The sequence below is a fragment of the Patella vulgata genome, chromosome 6 (genome assembly GCF_932274485.2).
Source record: "Patella vulgata chromosome 6, xgPatVulg1.2, whole genome shotgun sequence".
Lineage (NCBI taxonomy): Eukaryota > Metazoa > Mollusca > Gastropoda > Patellidae > Patella > Patella vulgata.
In genome coordinates this window covers 63,237,642-63,256,045 of record NC_065884.2, presented here as the reverse complement: position 1 = coordinate 63,256,045, position 18,404 = coordinate 63,237,642, and the positions used below count along the sequence as shown (strand labels likewise).

Here is an 18,404-nt window from a genome sequence, read left to right as displayed (position 1 = left end):
TAACCCACAGATCTCAAATCCTTCGGATATTTGCGCATATCGGACCATAACTTCCTGAATTATGGCGTGTTTAGCTTGTCGACCCCATAGAGGTCACAATGTTTATCCGATTTAAAAGACCGTTACAATATATCACCGTTACACCCTAAGATTGGTTGAGTTCGAATTTCGTAAAAATCGGACCGAAACTGACAAAATGGCCGTCCCTCTTTACCAAATAGTGTCAAAGTATTGTGTATCAGGGTTGTGGACCCGCTGGAGGTCACAATTTTCATCTAATTATGATGAAACTTGAAATGTATGTTTATAACGCACAGATCTCGGTTAATTTCGGTATTCGCGCATATCTAATCATAACTTCCTGAATTAATACCCCTGATTGTACGAGAAATCGCGTTTTTAGCTTGTGAACCCCATAGGGGTCACAATTTTTATCCGATTTAAAAAATAGTTTGACTATATCACTAAGATCTTGGTTCCTTTTGATAATCGCGGATACCCAAACTTAACTTCCTGGATTATGGCCCCTGATTGTTCGAAAAATCGCATTTTTAGCTTGCAGATTCTCTAGATGTCACAATTTCTTCCGATTTTAAAAACCGTTTAAATACATCACCATTCCATCATAATGAAGGTTGAATTCGAATTTCGTGAAAATCGAAATGAAACTGCCTGACAAAATGGCCGCTCTTTGTACGCAAATTGTGTATAAGTGTGTAATACGAAGGTTGTGGACCCTCTAGAGGTCACAATTTTTATCCGAATTTGATGAAACTTAAAAGATATCTTTATTTTGATATTTGCACATTTCAGGCCATAACTTTCTGGATTATTGCCCTTGATTGTACAAAAAATCACGTTTGTTTTTAGCTTGTTCTCTATCCATCTCTTGCAAAATGTGGGCGTATCCTGCCTGGCAGCCGCTGGTATTTAATTGCCCTTGATGGAAACACTGGGTCAATATAAAGAACTTTGCAATGGTTGAATTGCTATCAAAGATGATGTATCACGATGCCGTAATGTAATCAGGTTCAGTAAAAGTGAAATCTATAGCAAAGAGTTATATTTATATATTTGTGCATGTAAGAAATGATTGGGTGATAAATAAAATCTCCAGCTCGTCTTTTTATAAATAAAAAAATATCAACAGTCGTCGATAAAAGTAGTCGTCGACTTGTGTTGATATCTTTAGATCTCATATATATACTATTCAAAAAAAGTAGGGGATATTTGATTTTGGGGGCATAATACTAAAATATGCAAATGACTACGAAAAAAGTCACTATAGAACCTAACAGAAGACACATTTCCAGTTACATGTGACGCCCAAACGCACCAATAGCTACCGCATGGAATGAAGGTGATGCTTGGGATCATCATGGGGGTCCAACCCAAGATTTGCACGACTCTGACTTTGAATGTTACAGTCATTGTGGCATTGAATTCCAGGGTGGAAACATCAGTTTAATTGTTTTAGTGACCAGAAAACAAATTTTGATATGCGTCGGCTTACCCAAAATGAAAGGTTACGTGCCCTTGGCATGCTACAGATCGGCACAACACAGGCGGTTGTGGCGCAGACGATGAATGTTTCTCAGTCTGTCATAAGCAGGCTATGGTCCAGATACCGTGATACACAATCTGTACAGGACAGACCACGCTCAGGGCGACCAAGGGCGACAACTCAAGCCCAGGATCGATTTATCCGTACCTTGGCCTTGAGAAATCGTGTCATCACAGCAAATCAGATCAGCGCTCGTCTTCAAACAGACACTGGTGTGAGAGTGAGTGGCCAGACGATTCGGAATCGACTGCATAGGGGTCACCTTCGCGCCCGACGTCCTCGCGTGATCCCTTGTTTGAGAGATCATCACATTCAGGCAAGACGTCGTTGGTGTAGGGATCGTCAACACTGGGATAATCGACGCTGGAGCAATGTGATGTTTTCAGATGAGTCAAGTTCCACTGTTGATTTTTTGGACAGACGTAGGAGGGTGTGGCGTCGTCGAAACGACGTTAAGGTCATCAGACATGATCGATTTGGGGGTGGTTCTGTTATGGTGTGGGGAGGCATCACTGTTGCTGGAAGAACGGCTTTACATGTTGTTGCAGGGCGTGTTGCAGGCCAGTACTACCGGGACAACATCTTGGCAGTCCATGTTGTGCCGTTCCCACGACGTCATGGCCGCCGTTTCATCTTCCAGGATGACAACGCAAGATGTCACAGGGCCAGGATCGTTACAGGTTACCTCCAACAACAGAACATCACCACATTACCTTGGCCAGCACTGAGTCCCGACCTCTCCCCCATCGAGCATGTCTGGGACATGCTTGGACAGAGGTTACGTCAACGTCAACAACGTCCTGCCAATGTCCAAGAACTTGCTGCTGCGTTGCAACAGGAATGGGACAATCTGGACCAAAATGACCTTAGACGTCTCATTAGGAGTATGCCACGTCGGATCAATGCTTGTTTGGCAAACAGAGGAGGATTTACCCGTTACTGACTTGGTTGTGATGCTGTGGTAACTTTGCTGTTTGACCCCGGGTATCATTTTACCCTTATAATGGTCAGTCTGTGCCTTACTTAGTCTAACGATCATTTGGAATAAATCGATGAATGTGAACTTCATTTCATTTTGTCATTTGTTTCTTCGTCAGTTTCATTAGGTGACTTTAATAACACTTAAAAATCAAATATCCCCTACTTTTGTTGAATAGTATATATGACTGATGCCAATATTAATGATTTACTAGCGGTGGTTAAAATAGTATTTTAGTTTCTGAAGAAACAGCTATTAGCAATTAGACACGGAGTGTGATTTTTTTTCCAATACATTTAACAAACAGATAAGACGATAAGATCACATTTTAATAATTCAGAAGCGGTCAATGGAAATATAGGCACCACTGAGCCGAAGTGGAGTGTCGAGAGCATACCCTGTGGACTTAACTGATCCGGAACTGTCTGGTGATCACAAAGAGAATTCTATTCTGGGGTTGCTGAAATGGGACGCCTGAAGTTTCAAAATTGATTCAAGGTGTTCGTCATTAGACTAGTACATATATCACAAGGACTCAAAGGGGACATTGTCTACTTTCACTTTCACGTTCACCGTCTACAAGATTTATTTTCAAAAGTATAAAATAAGGCCAAACTGAGGGGTGTATGAGCATGGATATTATTTCTGATTTTCTCACTTATTTAAAACTACAAGGAACGTGGGAACATTGAGTTTGCGAGTACATATACTCGTGATCCACTGGAGTTTTGGCGTCATTATTGATCATTGCAGATTTCGCACAGACGTTTCCTAAACACAAATATATTGTTGAAGCAATTGAGAATGGAAATACAGTGGGCCAAATGTCAGAAGTTCTTCAGAATGTCAAGGGTGGGGACATTTTCATTTTCTTGCTGGGGCTTATTGAGTAACAAATCGTCGGGTTATTACTTACGATAATCATCGGCATTATAAACAACAACAAAGTTGATTCTATAAACATCTTCTAAGTCAACAATAAACCAAGGATTGAGGTCTGTGATAGGTGTTTGAAAACAAACGGTCTGTAAACCATAATCTTGTGGTGTGATGTCCCCGTCTACTGCCTGCTCACTCGAACGACCATCTACAATACTACTGTTAAAAGTGGGTTTACTTCTGGCCAGGTTTTCGCCCTCTGAATAAAAGATGAATATTTTGATTGGATATGTTACCAATGTTTATTAATATACTAAATTTTACGATCAAGTACCAATATAATGTTGATAATCATAAATAGATTGAAATGGGGTTGAACCTCATATTGATCTGCCCCGACCGGGTTAATATAGACGGGCATACGCCATACAGTGTGCTATGGGGTACATTTTATCGATGGTTTGTCGGCGCTTAGAAACATGATGACACTGTGATGGGCTGAAAGTGATGACACGCAAATCGATACGCAAATAGATATACTCTTATATCGAATTCCAACTGCCAAGTGTTGCTTTACATTTATACATGTGACCTCGGTTCTTCGTCCCGGGGGAGGGGGGGGGGTGAATGGCCGAATGGTTTGCACGTGCGCGGGCTGTATCACACGGTCTGCCATTGAGTCAACTGGTGGGGTTTCGATTCCCCGGTTGTACTTCGTGGGTTTTCTCCGGATCCTCCGGTATCCTCCCACTGCTAAAGACCCCTACGCGCAAGCGAATTATTGAAATAAAATTGAACCGTGTGTTAGTCCCGAAATGACCTAGTTTGTGTCGAGTGGACGTTAAACCCATCTCTCTCTCTCGCTCTCTCTCTCTCTCTCTCTCCTCTCTCCGTCCCATTCAAACGACTATACTGTGTCCCTTGACAGGCCCTCTGACCTGCACCACTGACAAGGGGGAACCAAGCCGGGAAATCTCGGTAATGAAATCAAATGGGGTTTAAAGTCCTACTGTTCTGCTCCTAAACTGGGCTAATGAAGACGGGCATACGCCATACAGTGTGCTATGAGGGAATTCAAGCCCGACCGTCTCTTCCCCGTATCTCTCTCAATTTCCGAGACAGACACTCGCCCCCGTCCTGTCGTTTCCTTTGACAGCTGGTGTGAAGGCAACCAGTTGGACGCACCCAGTTTCTATACGGGTAGATGGTATTTTAGTTGTAGATATTGTAGAATTAGTATTGTCATAAAAGTAGGCCAGTCAACCAGATTTGGTTACAGAAGTACCTATGATAAATCATATTCCCCCCAAAACATCTTCACAAATAGGCCGCGACAGGCCATTTTCTGCAAAAACAGGGCCGTTAATGGTACATTTCCCGAAAGCTTAGGTGGACTTGTATATCTATTTTTGTTTTTATATATTTCTGAGCTCTACGATGCAAGTTCATAAGATATGCGCTATCCAGTTAGCTAATTAGGTACTTTAACTAGTTATCTCAAACCCTTTATGATAAAGAACTGGTCTCTATGGCTACTGTTCCATTAGAAACAGCCGAGAAAAAAAATTGTTCCCACAAAACAAGGTCCAGAGAAAATAAGAATTAAGGACTAGGAATTAAAAACTAGGAATTAAAAACACTGAATAAAGAGCTGTTTGGTCTTCCATACAAAACAAGGTCCGGGGTAATTAATAATATTATGCTAACTATTTACCGACCGGACTTGTGTAATAATAAATACTAATAAGATAATGCAATAAAACAGATCGTTACACACAGCCTTACCGATTATTATTAAAAAGACCTCATTTCCAACATCATCGACCCACGTCTCTGTTTCATTTAGATTTACATCAAAAAGTTGACATTCGCTTCTGATTTTGTTGAACGTAAATGCCACGCATCTTGATTCATATTCACATTCATGACTACAAAAGAGTCGCCCATCAGTATTATACGTTTTAAATGAAACTGCAGCCCTTTTATCTAATGTTATCAAATTGTATTTTATATCATAACCATTGGTGTTTAAACTGTTCAATAAACTTGGCATCCAGTATATTAGAATTACGCAATACAGTAAATTAAAGGTCGACACTTTCTTCGCCATGTTAACTACTCAAATCAATTAATAATCTTCATTGTTTCCTATAGTTTTCAGATTATTTGTCTCACCATATATTCCCGAACAATTGATACACAAACGCCACTCGTGGCGTAAAGAACCTTCGTAAGCTTCCGTTATATCGCGAGTCAAAGTTAAGTATGATATTTCTGTACATCAGTATTTAAAAGAACCTTTGTTTTCTGTATGGCTATAAATTATGTATCTTGTTTATTTCTGTACATCAGTATTTAAAAGAACCTTTGTTTTCTGTATGGCTATAAATTATGTATCTTGTTTAATGCTTACAAGAACTAGACTGTCCTAGTTAGACAATGTACGAAATGAATCAATTTCTTTTAATTTTAAATCAAACAATTCTTTCATAGCAACAACTCCATCGTCGGTATCCCCAGTGTGGTTACATTCCTTTCTACTCCACGAACCCCTAGGTTAATCAATGACGGGGGGAGGGGGGGAACTTGGTATATTTATTCCCTAAGGACGGCAACTATTGATGTTGGTGCACGACACGACACTAAAGAGGGTGGTGATAACATTCCAGACTGCTAACTTTAACAATAAGGAAATGCGACCCTTCTCATTTTATTGGAAACAACCCCGTCATTTTCGAACGAAAGAGGCAAACAAAATTTGTTACTAAAAACCAGCCTTCCACAGGAGTCGGCCCCTAAACTTTTTTTTTGGGAATTGTGTCTGGGACCATAGGGTAGGGACACAGTGGGTTTCAAGATGATACCCACGACAGGCTGGATGGGATGCACATGCGTGTGTGCGTATTGCATATTTTGACCGATTTCGATCTGAAAAAGGGTCGGAGGGGGTCCACATTTGGCCGAAGGGTGGTTGCGGGGGTGAGTTACTTGCCCTAAAAATATGGTGTCGTTAATACACGTTTTCACTCGAATATCCTAATTATTTCTTTCAAAAATGGCCTAAGCTCTTCGAGATTTCGACTACCCTGAGATAGACCATGCCGTTCCGCCATTGCTGCAAGTATGTGTGGCTTTATAGTGGCTGTAGTTTCCAGTAAGTGATTGCAGACACTCTTGGAATCAACCAGAGCAGAGTTTGTAGGGTTTTACATCATGTATTAGATGCACTGATGGGAAGAAAAAACCGCGTATCACTTTCCCTAAAGAAGAAGCATCACTTTGAGTACATGGATATTTCTACGCAGTAGCTGGGTTACAAAAGGTTTGACTTCCAAATTTTGTAGTGGGTGTCCATGCGAGTAAAAATCAGTTGGTGTCATCGGGCATTGTTGGAACATATAGCCAAAGCAGCTCCTTGAAGTACTACACATGGGGTCAAAGATTAGGTCATAACTAACATGGCTGAAACTTTCTAGACGCAAAGGTATCCATACCCGAAGTAAATATTTAAAAAATCTAACCACAATTTCCGGGGCTTTCCCCAAGTCAGACATGCCCAATATCTCCTCATGGGGCTAATGATATGGCGATCAGTTACATGGCTGAAACTTGACAGAAACAACGATCCATACTTGGAAAATATAATTTTCAAAAACCTAATTAATTTCTGGTTTTATTCGTTGGTGTTCAAGACAATATCGGAGTATATTTTTTTCAGCTGACAGTTGCCAGTGTTTATTTTTTAAGATGTTGTACCAAGGACTTCATCTTCATTAGGCAAGGCGTCAACATGCCATCCGTGCGGAAAACATACTGAAATAAACAGTCATAATATTAAAGACATGTTCCCACAACCAACTATAAAAATCATCTCAGATTCACGGTGCTATACTTTAAGACCGCTTTCACCAAATCATTACCAATGTTATCAATAGACGAAATGGACAAACATTGCACGAAGGGGAATTTAACAAATCAATACCAATGTTATCAATAGACGAAATGGACAAACATTGCACGATGGGGAATTTAACAAATCAATACCAATGGCATCAGTAGACAAACACGGACATTAAAAAAATATGATTACGAGAGAGAGAGAGAGAGAGAGAGAGATAAAATAGATGGGGTTTAACGTCCACTCGACACAAACTAGGTCATTTCGGGACTAACACATGGTTTAATTTTATTTAAATAATTCGCTTGCTCGTAGGGGTCTTTAGCAGTGGGGGACCCGGAGAAAACCCACGGGGTTGGACAGGCCACCCTACTCCTTGTCACGCACAACCGGGGATTCGAAACCACGCCAGTTGACTCAATGACAGGCCGTATGATACAGCACGCACGTGCTAACCATTCGGCCACCCAACCCCCTATATGATTACGAATGGTAACAACAGACAGCTCAGAGAAGTACATAACAATAGAGGGACGCCAATATTTACACGAATGGCTATGCGTTGTCCCTTGGCAGGCCCTCTGTCCTAAACCACTGACAAGGGGGTGGGGGGTGGGGTCCACGTCGGAGAATCGAACAGCGGGATCAAACACGGGTCCTCCAGCTTAGCGAGCTAACGTCTTACCCCCTGAGCCAACGCATCTACCGTCATTCGATGGTCCTCGGGTTCGATAGGAGGTTGGGAGGCCCGAAAATCTGAAAACGTGTTATTCGCCCTGCCCCTCCGTGCGGCAGTCCGTTCTGCCATCCTTCTGTCGATACATTCAGTCGTTAGCCCCTTATACAGTATCCTATCCTTAAATTTAGAAGCTGTAAATTTTCTCTTCTGCATTGAAAGAAAAGAAGTCCGAGACGTAGTTGAAGCGTATATGTAGTCCTCGCCCCAGTCCACATCTCGTTTTTGAAGGCGTTTCTTCAAATGGAAATACAATCACTGTTTTTATAGGCATAGCACGACGTTGGGATATTAAATTATGCAATGGATTTTATATAACGGGAGTTGATTTCAAACACACAGGTAAGTTTACAATAACCAAAGATAAGTAGTTTGATCATAATCGAAGAAATCCGTTTAAAATTTACGATGGTTCAGACAACTTCAATCACATTATTTTTTGTTTCTTGACCCCCCCCCCCCTCAATCAGTCCAGAGATCTACGTAACGATAAGCGAATACTTGTCGAAACGTCGTACTATGCCTATAAAAACAGTGATTGTATTTCCATATAAATTGTCTTGTGTTTTTTAGATACTGTTTGCTTTGTAAAGTTAACATAATAATTAAGTGGAGTTACCTACCCTGAATAAAATCTGCTGAAGGAAAATATCACGGTCTAATTATGTGACTCAATTCTGTCACAGAATAAACAATCAGCTTCCTCTTCTTCCTCAAAGTATGGATTTTCAATCAGACATACTTCATTATGGTATGCTAAATATAAATAAAAATATCACATACAATAATCACATTTTCTTCATCGTGGTATAATATATAGAAATAAAAAATATCACATTAAAGGCATATGCCACTGACGTACGTCTATTGCATCTATTATATGGAAGACCAAATGGGACAATATTCATGATTCTTGTTTCTACATTCCAGTTTGAACATTTTAGACACCAACGCAACATTCTAAACTAATGATTCTTGTTTCTACATTCTTATGTCAACATTTCATGCACAAAATCAACATTTTAAACAAAAAATTGACTTTATGTTTCATTATCTATCATTAAATATTAAAATTAAAAAATAATTTCTTAATTTTACACGACAAAAAAATCAATTCATTGGTTTCTGGAAGTATCTAAAAAAAATCTGGAATTTGAACTCTTATGAAAATATTTTCTACGTTTCAAAAAGTCTTGAAGTTAAAACCTTGAAATGAAAATGTCCAGAAAAATATAATGAATTATCAACATTATTACACCAGAGGGCGTTAGCGTATGTGTACAACTTTGATACAAACTATAGATTAGAAATCAAAAGTAGGAATTTTTAGTAAGCAGAAATTCGGCCTTGTATCTGTTATCACTCGTCACATCAGTCAGTTATATAGAGGTATGACTCGTGTTTTCCATTATCGTTCGTCACTTCCGATTCAGGAAACTTGTATTACTCAGCTATCGTAGCAATGATCTATGTGTTAAAATTATATTTGGAACGTGTTTAATTAGTTCTTTCACATATTTGGAATCTTTACCGTCTATTTGTCACCGTGATTCTTCTTTGGTCGCTAAAAGGAATCATTTCTTGCCACATCCGACACAAATTTATAAAAATCCAACACTATATTCATGTAGAATTGTGCGATACAAAAACATAAACAACTTTCATTTGAATCGGGCCGCGATTTTCAAACTAACGCTCAGCCAATATTCCAAATTTAAGAATGGAATTTTACCGTATACGAAAATGTGATCTGTAGCGTGTCCACAAACCAATTGTGGGCAGACGTACCAACGTCCGGACGGACAGGGGTGACAATATACCTGAAAATGTGGGCGTATCAAAATTACCGACTCTCTTGATGTAAAACGTTTTATTTGGTTATTATCTTAGGATTATATTACTTGAATATTAAGAACCTACACCAACCTTATAGATTTGCCAAATGTTTAGTCAGTTATTTTTTAAAATATGCAATCATATTCTCAACATATATCAATACCTCAAAAATCATAAAATCATAAAATTAAAACATCGGTATTAAATTGTGTCAACAGACAAACGTTTCTTTGATAACAGCTGTTTCCGTTATATAACAATATATAATACTTATACCCACATAAAAACTCAATATCACACAATACAACTGCATCAATTTGTATACACAACCTGCCTACTTTAGTGAGTAATGTTCAAATCGTGTCAAATCTATTCTGGTGCGATTTTTTTTAATATTTTGACCACCAGTATTGTTCTAATACTACCTTTCGGCTATTCATGTTCAATACATAGTGTGAATATAATAATAATTAATAATTCTTTATTCCCTTATAGGAATTCTTAAACATAGACAAGAGATGAGAAATATATATAAATAATACATGGGTATATGTTAACAAATTATAGCCTATTGCATTTCGTCTGATATTGCTTGGTTTAGTATACATATGCTTTGGGGGATAAACGATGATTGTCATCTTTTTGTTTTAAATGTAACCGATTACATGATTAATGATACGCCCCCGGGTTAAATCATCGTAAAATACATAGGTTCTAGCTATATAACTACAGTTTTTTTTATTTAAACAATATTTTATTCTTTTAAATTTACAAAATTTATATAATGATTATAGGATACGATAACAAGCCTTGTCAGCTTAATAATCGTTTCCTTATAAAACTCCGTCTTCATTAGCATAGGTTAGGAGCAGAACAGTAGGACGTTAAACCCCATTTCATTTCATTTCCTTATAAAACTACAGTTGCAAGTGTAACCGTCGTAAGTTAACGCCAATAGACGTGTAAGATCCTGGACAGCTGGAAGACGAGACAAGAACCCGTGGAAAGCAGGAAGACGCAACTAATACTCGTGAAAAGCAGAAATACGAAACAAGAACTCGTGGAAAGCAGAAAATATGAACTCTTAAGTTCTAGGAAGCCCTAGCTGTCTTTATTTTAAAGTATACTTACAACTTATGTTGTGTCTTTCATGAAGTGGCAGAGAAAGCAATCTTACCATTCCCAAAAAATCATAACGATAAGGGTCTAACAGTCTGTAAACATCTGATAGGTATTCTATCTGGGTTAGCATTACCGTGAATCCTGATATGAAAATAACGATTGCCAGCCATACCCGGAAAACAAACCGAATTGTGCCCCATTTCTTTTCTGACTGCATTTTCTTGGCTATTATTTCTTTGCTTGCGGTTTCTAGTTTCGTATTAAGAGCGGTGTCAATGCAAGAATTAATTTCTGTTTGTGACAGGCCCCACTGTTCGCCTAATTGGCGTAATTCTATAACTTCTTTTCGTACTTGACTGAGAACAGCAACATTGTCGTCACCCATCTTGACACGATCTTCAGTTAGCCTACTAAACCAGTAATGTACCTGGTGTTGTTACTTAATGGTTTGATTGCTTCAACTGAATGATTACACATATATGCATATTGAATTTACAATTATGTTCGCGCATGTTACTAGTCTGGTTTAGACGTAGACTGGTTTGTGAACTCTGGGAATGTGGCTGAGAACATATTTTGTCCCAAAAAGCTAAGCTTTGCCGATTAATGATACGTAGCCCCAACACTGTCTAAATTTCCTATTGTTCTGTTTGGTCTGGGCTAATGAAGACGGGCATACGCCATACAGTGTGCTATGAATTAAAATTTGCCCGGACAGCGGCGATACGATCTACGCTTATATCGAATTCCAACTTCAAAAGGATAGTTTACGTGCACGCCAATGAGTACACGGCACCACGGTTTTCGTCCCATCCGAACGACTTTACAGCTGACCTTGTCGGGCCCTCCGTCCTGCACCACTGACAAGGGCAAACCACGCCGAAAAATCCCATTGAATTTTCTCGGCCAACTCCGGGATCGAACCCACGACCTCCGGGCTAGCGAGCCACCGTCGCTCATCTTGTTTGGGGTAATATAGCCCGGATGGTACTGATGTACCATTAAACATCGTTTTATTTCTGTATTGAAACACACAAAAACTTGAGTTTTAACAGATGTTAATATGGGGTCACCCCGTAACACCAGTTTCTAATCCCTGGAGAGAGAGAGATAAATGGGGTTTAACGTCCACTCGACACAAACTAGGTCATTTCGGGACTAACATATGGGTTAATTGTATTTCAATAATTCGCTTGAGCGTAGGGGTCTTTAGCAATGGGGGGAAACCGGAGTACCCGGAGACAACCTTGTCACGTAAGGCCGGGCATTCTAAACCACGCTAGTTGACTCAATGACAGGCTTTATGATACAGCGCGCACGTGGTAACCATTCGGCCATCCAATCTCCCTCTAATCCCTGAACATTTAACGAATATCGGATTATAATTAACGACCCTCTTTGGCTTAATCACGTGGGCCAGTTTCATGGTTTAGTGAACTGTGTTCGTCATATAGCACGTGAACTGTCTTGGTCATATTTATCATTATAATTATGAGCAATTTATTATTAAAACTTATATAAGTGGTGAATGATTATTATCGTTATAGAATGGTTATTAATCATGTGACAAGAATACTCATACCGCATATTTCAAGGTTAATACATGACTGTTTTTATATCACCATTACATCGTTATGAAGGTTGAGTTCGAATGCCATGAAAATCGGACCAAAACTGCCGGACAAAATGGTCGCCGCTTGAACGCGAATAGTTTAAAAATATGGTGTATCAAGGCTGTGAACCCCGTAGAGGTCACAATTTTAATCCGATTTTGATGAAACTTGAAATGCCTGTTTATAACCCAAAGATCTTGGTTCCTTTCAATATTTCGTGAAAATCGGACCAAAACTTACGGACAAAATGGCCGCCGCTTGTACGCGAATAGTGTAAAAATATGGTATATCAAGGTTTTGGACCTTGTAGAGGTCACAATTTTAATCCGATTTTGATAAAACTTGAAATGCATGTTTATAACCCAAAGATCTTGGTTCCTTTCGACATTTGCGCATAACCCAAAGATCTTGGTTCCTTTCGACATTTGCGCATATCGAATCGTAAATTCCCGAATTGTGGCCCCTGATTGTACGAAAAATCGCCCTTTTTCGCTTGTGGTCCCTCTCAAGGTCACAATTATTATCCGATTTCAAAAAACGTTTGATTATATCACCGTTACACTGTAACGAAGGTTGAGTTCGAATTTCGTAAAAAATCGGACCAAAACTGACCGACGAAATGGCCGCCCCTCTACGCAAATAGTGTAAATATCTGGTATATCAAGGTTGTGGACCCTGTGGAGGTCACAATTTTGTACCGATTTTGATGAAAGTTGAAATGCATGTTTATAACCATCTTGGTTGTTTTTGATATTCGCGCATATTGGATCGAAACTTGATGAATTATGGTCCCTGATTAGTCGAAAAGTCACATTTTTAGCGTGTGGATTCTGTAGAGGTCACAAATTTTTTTCCCGAATTTAAAAACCGTTTAGATCACTATTCCACCATAATGAAGGTTGAATTGTAATTTTATGAAAATCGAAATGAAACTGCCGACAAAATGGCCGCTCTTTGTATGCAAATTGTATATAAGAATGTTATTCAAAGGTTATGGACCCTCTAGAGGTCACAACTTTTATCCAATTTTGATGGAACTTAAAACATATCTTTATATTCCAAAAATCTCAATCCTTTTTGACATTTGCGCATTTCAGACCATAACTTTTTGCATTATGACCCCTGATTGTACAAAAAATCGTTTTTGTTTTTAGCTTGTTCTCTATTTATCTCTTGCAAAATGTGGGCGTTTCCTGCCTGGCAGCCACTGATTGAATGTGATAGAGGCTACAGTTTTCAATATATTTAGTTTTCAATTCTGGCAGTGACAGTGACAGGATGAACCAATTGTTTTTCAGTATTGATTTTTAAAATATGGTATGAAGCACTGTTCTCTGGAAGGTCAAGGTCATGGTAAACGTAAATATCATGAGGGCATCTCCCTTTAATAACCAATTTTTGAATCTCTGGGGTTATACCAAATTCAGCAATTGGTCAGGCAACATGGGAATATAAACCCAAATTAGGAAAATCGAAGGGGCTACGGTTTGCGTTTACAACTTTTGGGCGTGATTTGACACGGAATGAGCATATGCCTTACAAAATTTGGTATACATCTAATAAGTCCTGATTCCAGAGAAGCAGTCGTATATGGATATTGGTAATACATAGCTGCTGTGTGGGCGCATTTCCACGAGGATTTGTCGCCAAGTCAGTAATTAATCATTTCATAGTTGATGAGAGAGAGAGAGAGAGAGAGAGATGGGGTTTAACGTCCACTCGACACAAACTAGGTCATTTCGGGACTAACATATGGTTTAATTTTATTTCAAAAATTCGCTTGCTCATAGGGGTCTTTAGCAGTGGGAGGAAACCGGAGGACCCGGAGAAAACCCACGAGGTTGGACAGGCGACCCTACTCCTTGTCACGTACAACCGGGGATTCGAAACCACGCCAGTCGACTCAATGACAGACTTTATGATACAGCGCGCACGCTAACCATTCAGCCATCCAACCCCCCATAGTTGATGAAATGTGACATAATTAATCCAGTAATGGCAGCCTCACTCCTCACCATATCAAATATTTAATATCGAATAAGTATTATAATACATCTTCCATCGTTAAACCCCATTTCATTTCCATTTGGATTCCACGACTAACGAGTATCAACAATCGAGTATTTATATCTTGATGTAGCGCGTGACCTCTCTCAATATGATTAATACGCACAAACTTTAGGGGATCACGTGGCTAAGTGGGTAAGACGCTGGCTCGCTAGCCTGGGGGTCGGGTGTTCGTTCCCTGCATTGGCCGAGAATGTTCATCCAGATTTTCCGGCTTGGTTTCCCCTTGTCAGTGATGCAGGATGGAGGGCCTGACAAGGACAACTGTCTAGTCGTTCGGATGGGACGATAAACCGACGTCCCGTGTTGACATTGGCATGTACGTAAAAGATCCCTTGACAGTTGGAATTTGATATAAGAGTACGCCGTAGTGCTGCTGTCGGGGCAAAATGTCCCTCATAGCACACTGTACGGCGTATGCCCGTCTTCATTAGCCCAGGTTAGGAGCAGAACAGTAGGACGTTAAACCCCATTTCATTTCATTTCATTTTGTACAAACTTTAAATCCATCACGGACTCTGGATCAATGGTTGGTGTTATTTTATTATGTTATGAATGTTTTGTGTAATTAACATGCTGACGATTTTGAGAGAGGGGGGGGGGGCATTGGTGTGCAGGAAAAGCATATTCCTTGTATTCCAGCCCGTGAGTACATCGAACAGAGACGAGGTCAATATAGCCATACTTAGGTACTTTTGCAATGGAAATCTCACTCTATGCCCAACTGAATTCCAGATTGTGTGTAACCAATCAAGCAAATTATTCCTGCTACACTCACCGGCCAGCATCAAAATTTAAAAAAAAAAACAACCGAAAACTAAAACGTTCTTCGTTATTTTCCGGCGTGAGTCCCTCTTGTCATTGGTGCAGGACAGGGGGCATGGCAAGGTACAACCTTTAGTCGTTCGGATTGGACGAAGAACTAAGGTTCCGTGTACACATTGGCGTGCACTTAACAGAATCCGTGAGAGTTGGGATTCGAATTTTCCCGGAATAGGAAAAATAGAGGTTAAACCCCACCCCATTTCATTTCATTTGAACACGATGAAAAGTTGATGTTACGCCTCAAGCTTTCCTGATCTAACCCTTAGAATTTGGCGACGTTTTCAAAGATGGTTGACGTTGAATCATCTCCCTGTGAACGAAAATTCGTGTCACTGTCCAGTGGCCACTCTTGTGAATGGGGGTAGTATAAGGCTGATCCTGAGCTATACAGATGTTAATGATTGCTCATTATTATCAGATGGCTTCCTTCGAGGTACTCATGCATTTGTATCAAAACCTGCTAATTTATTGAGATTTTTACCAAAACATGCATCATTCCAACAATTTCTCAGGCCTGTAATTGTTGGGAATAGCAATGTGGTGCAAATTTATCACTTGCCATGCAGACATGTCATAAGGGGAGAGAGGGAATTGGGTATTAACGCCCACTCAACACGAACTAAGATATTTCGGGACTAACACCTTGTACAGATTTATTTCAACTATTCAATTCACTAGCGCCCATGCGTGTGGTGACCTTTAGCATTGAAAGGAACCGGAAACAACTCCCACGAAGTTAGACAGTCAACCCCACGTTTGACCATTGCCCCTCCCTCATTCTCTAAGGCTGCAGGTGTTGCGAAAACTTTGGGAGAGTGGGCGAATAACTCGAACTGCTGTGGGCGTAGGTGCCTGGCAACACATTTTTATCAGCTTGAAAATATAGTTAAAGGGCAGTATTGGTGTCAGACATTATCACATATATGATAGAACTGGTTAAACACACCAAATATAATTTTAACATGGAGATCATTGCTACAATAGATGGGTAGTGAAGATTTCAAAAAACGGAAGTGACGAAAGCAAAAAGAAAACAGAGTTCCTTCTATATAACTGACTGAAGTGACGAGTGATAACAGATGCATGCGCGAATTTCTACTCACTAATAATTCCTTCGAAGACCAAAAGTTATGTGAGGCTGTGAGATGATATCTGATAATTCAAAAAAGTAATTGAATGTCACTGGATAAGAGAACACGAGAAAAATCGAAATAGTCCGTACAGTCCTTTGTTTTTATTAAGTATAGAATGAATAAAAACATTGTAATGCACGGAACTTTTCTATTTATTTCGTTTTCTCTTATCTAGTGACATTCACACAACAACTTTCGGTTTTCGAAGGAATTATTAGTGAGCAGAAATTCGTCCATGTGTCTGTTATCACTCGCCACTTCAGTCAGTTATATAGCTGGATAACTCGTGTTTTCCTTTAGCTTTCGCCACTTCTTTGGATCTTCATTACGTATCTTTCGTGACCATGGTCTCTGTGTTAAAACTATATTTGGAACTTGTTTAACCAGTTCTATCTCCTGTGTGATAAAGACTGACACCAATATTGTCCTTTAAACATAATTTAAAATAATGACTTGTAAATGGCATGAACAACAGAATTGTGAGAGAAGGATTTAATCAAAGTTAAACTACAGGTGTTCAACAGGTATGTCTCTCAGCGTATAAATGCTCATCTATATGCTAGTCGTCAACTCGCCAAATTTGTTCATATATTCTGTCATAGTTAAGAACTTATCATTGTTGTCATCCGCTTCGTTAAACATAGCCAGAAAATTTTCTACTGGGCAGCCAACATTGGCATTAGTGCAATAAGCAGTTACATCAACTTTACGAATGGGTCTGAAACCATTTAATTCTATGGTCGTAAGATTACCGTTCTTGTCGTAATCTGCCACACGAAATTCCGATCTGAATTCTTGTTCAGAGACTTTCAAATTATCATCGATATCCATGACCAAGTAATTATTTCTGGCTCTAACAAAAGCTTTAACCGTGATGCCACTTTCTGCTGATTCTATCTTGGTGAGGCAATATTCCAAATATTCTCCCAGATCTATGTCGTTTCCATATTCTCGTCCAAGCTCGAAATAGAAGAGTTCAATGTCGGCCAATGTTATCTTCCCGTCACCATTGACATCACTTAGTTTAGGAATCAGTGATGGAATATCTTCACCAACCGAATCACCGACTATTTCCACCTGACTAATCTCCCCATCACCATTGATATCTATTCTGCTAAAGTGATCTCTACTGTCTGCAAATTCTACCACACCATCATCATCTAAATCAATAAGATCAAACCCCACAGTTAAATCCATTAAAGTTGATATTTTGGCAAGTTTAGGCGATGACGTAGCTGAAACATATAAAACAAATCTTATGAGTACAGTTTTGATATGGGACTAGCAGCTTATAAACACGGAAGTCAAATGAAATTGGGTTCAACGTCAAACCTTGTTTCCCTAACTGGGTTAGTGAAGACAGGTATAGCTTGCAGAGTGTTATGAAGGAAAATTTGTCCGGAAAGCGACACCATCCAACAGTTATTGTAGCAATCAGCTACCCGAAATTTCGACTTGCATTCCTTTTCAGAGACTTTGTGTAATTATCATCGATATCCATGACCAAATAATTACTTCTGGTTCTAACAAAAGAGTGGGGGGATGACCGAATGGCTAACACGTGCGCGCTGTATCATAAGGTCTGTCATAGAGACAACTGGCTTAGTTTCGATTCCCCGGTTGTACGTGACAAGGAGTAGGGTCGCCTATCCAACCTGATGGGTTTTCTCCTGGACCTCCGGTTTCCTCCCACTGCTAAAGACCCCTACGTGCAAGCGAATTATTGAAGTAAAATTGAGCCATGTGTTAGTT

At 39.5% G+C, this 18,404-nt stretch overlaps 1 protein-coding gene across 1 annotated transcript; it reads right to left on the bottom strand.

The window, feature by feature from the left end:
* Window positions 1–8,685: 8,685 nt before the first annotated feature.
* Window positions 8,686–11,543, bottom strand: LOC126824468 (uncharacterized). The gene is made up of 2 exons (XM_050553699.2): window positions 11,024–11,543; window positions 8,686–8,812 (listed from the first exon to the last, which is right to left on the bottom strand). Exons 1-2 carry the CDS (start codon window positions 11,397–11,399, stop codon window positions 8,715–8,717), a joined length of 474 nt encoding a protein of 157 aa, XP_050409656.1. The 5' UTR covers window positions 11,400–11,543; the 3' UTR covers window positions 8,686–8,714.
* Between the last annotated feature and the right edge of the window lie 6,861 nt (window positions 11,544–18,404).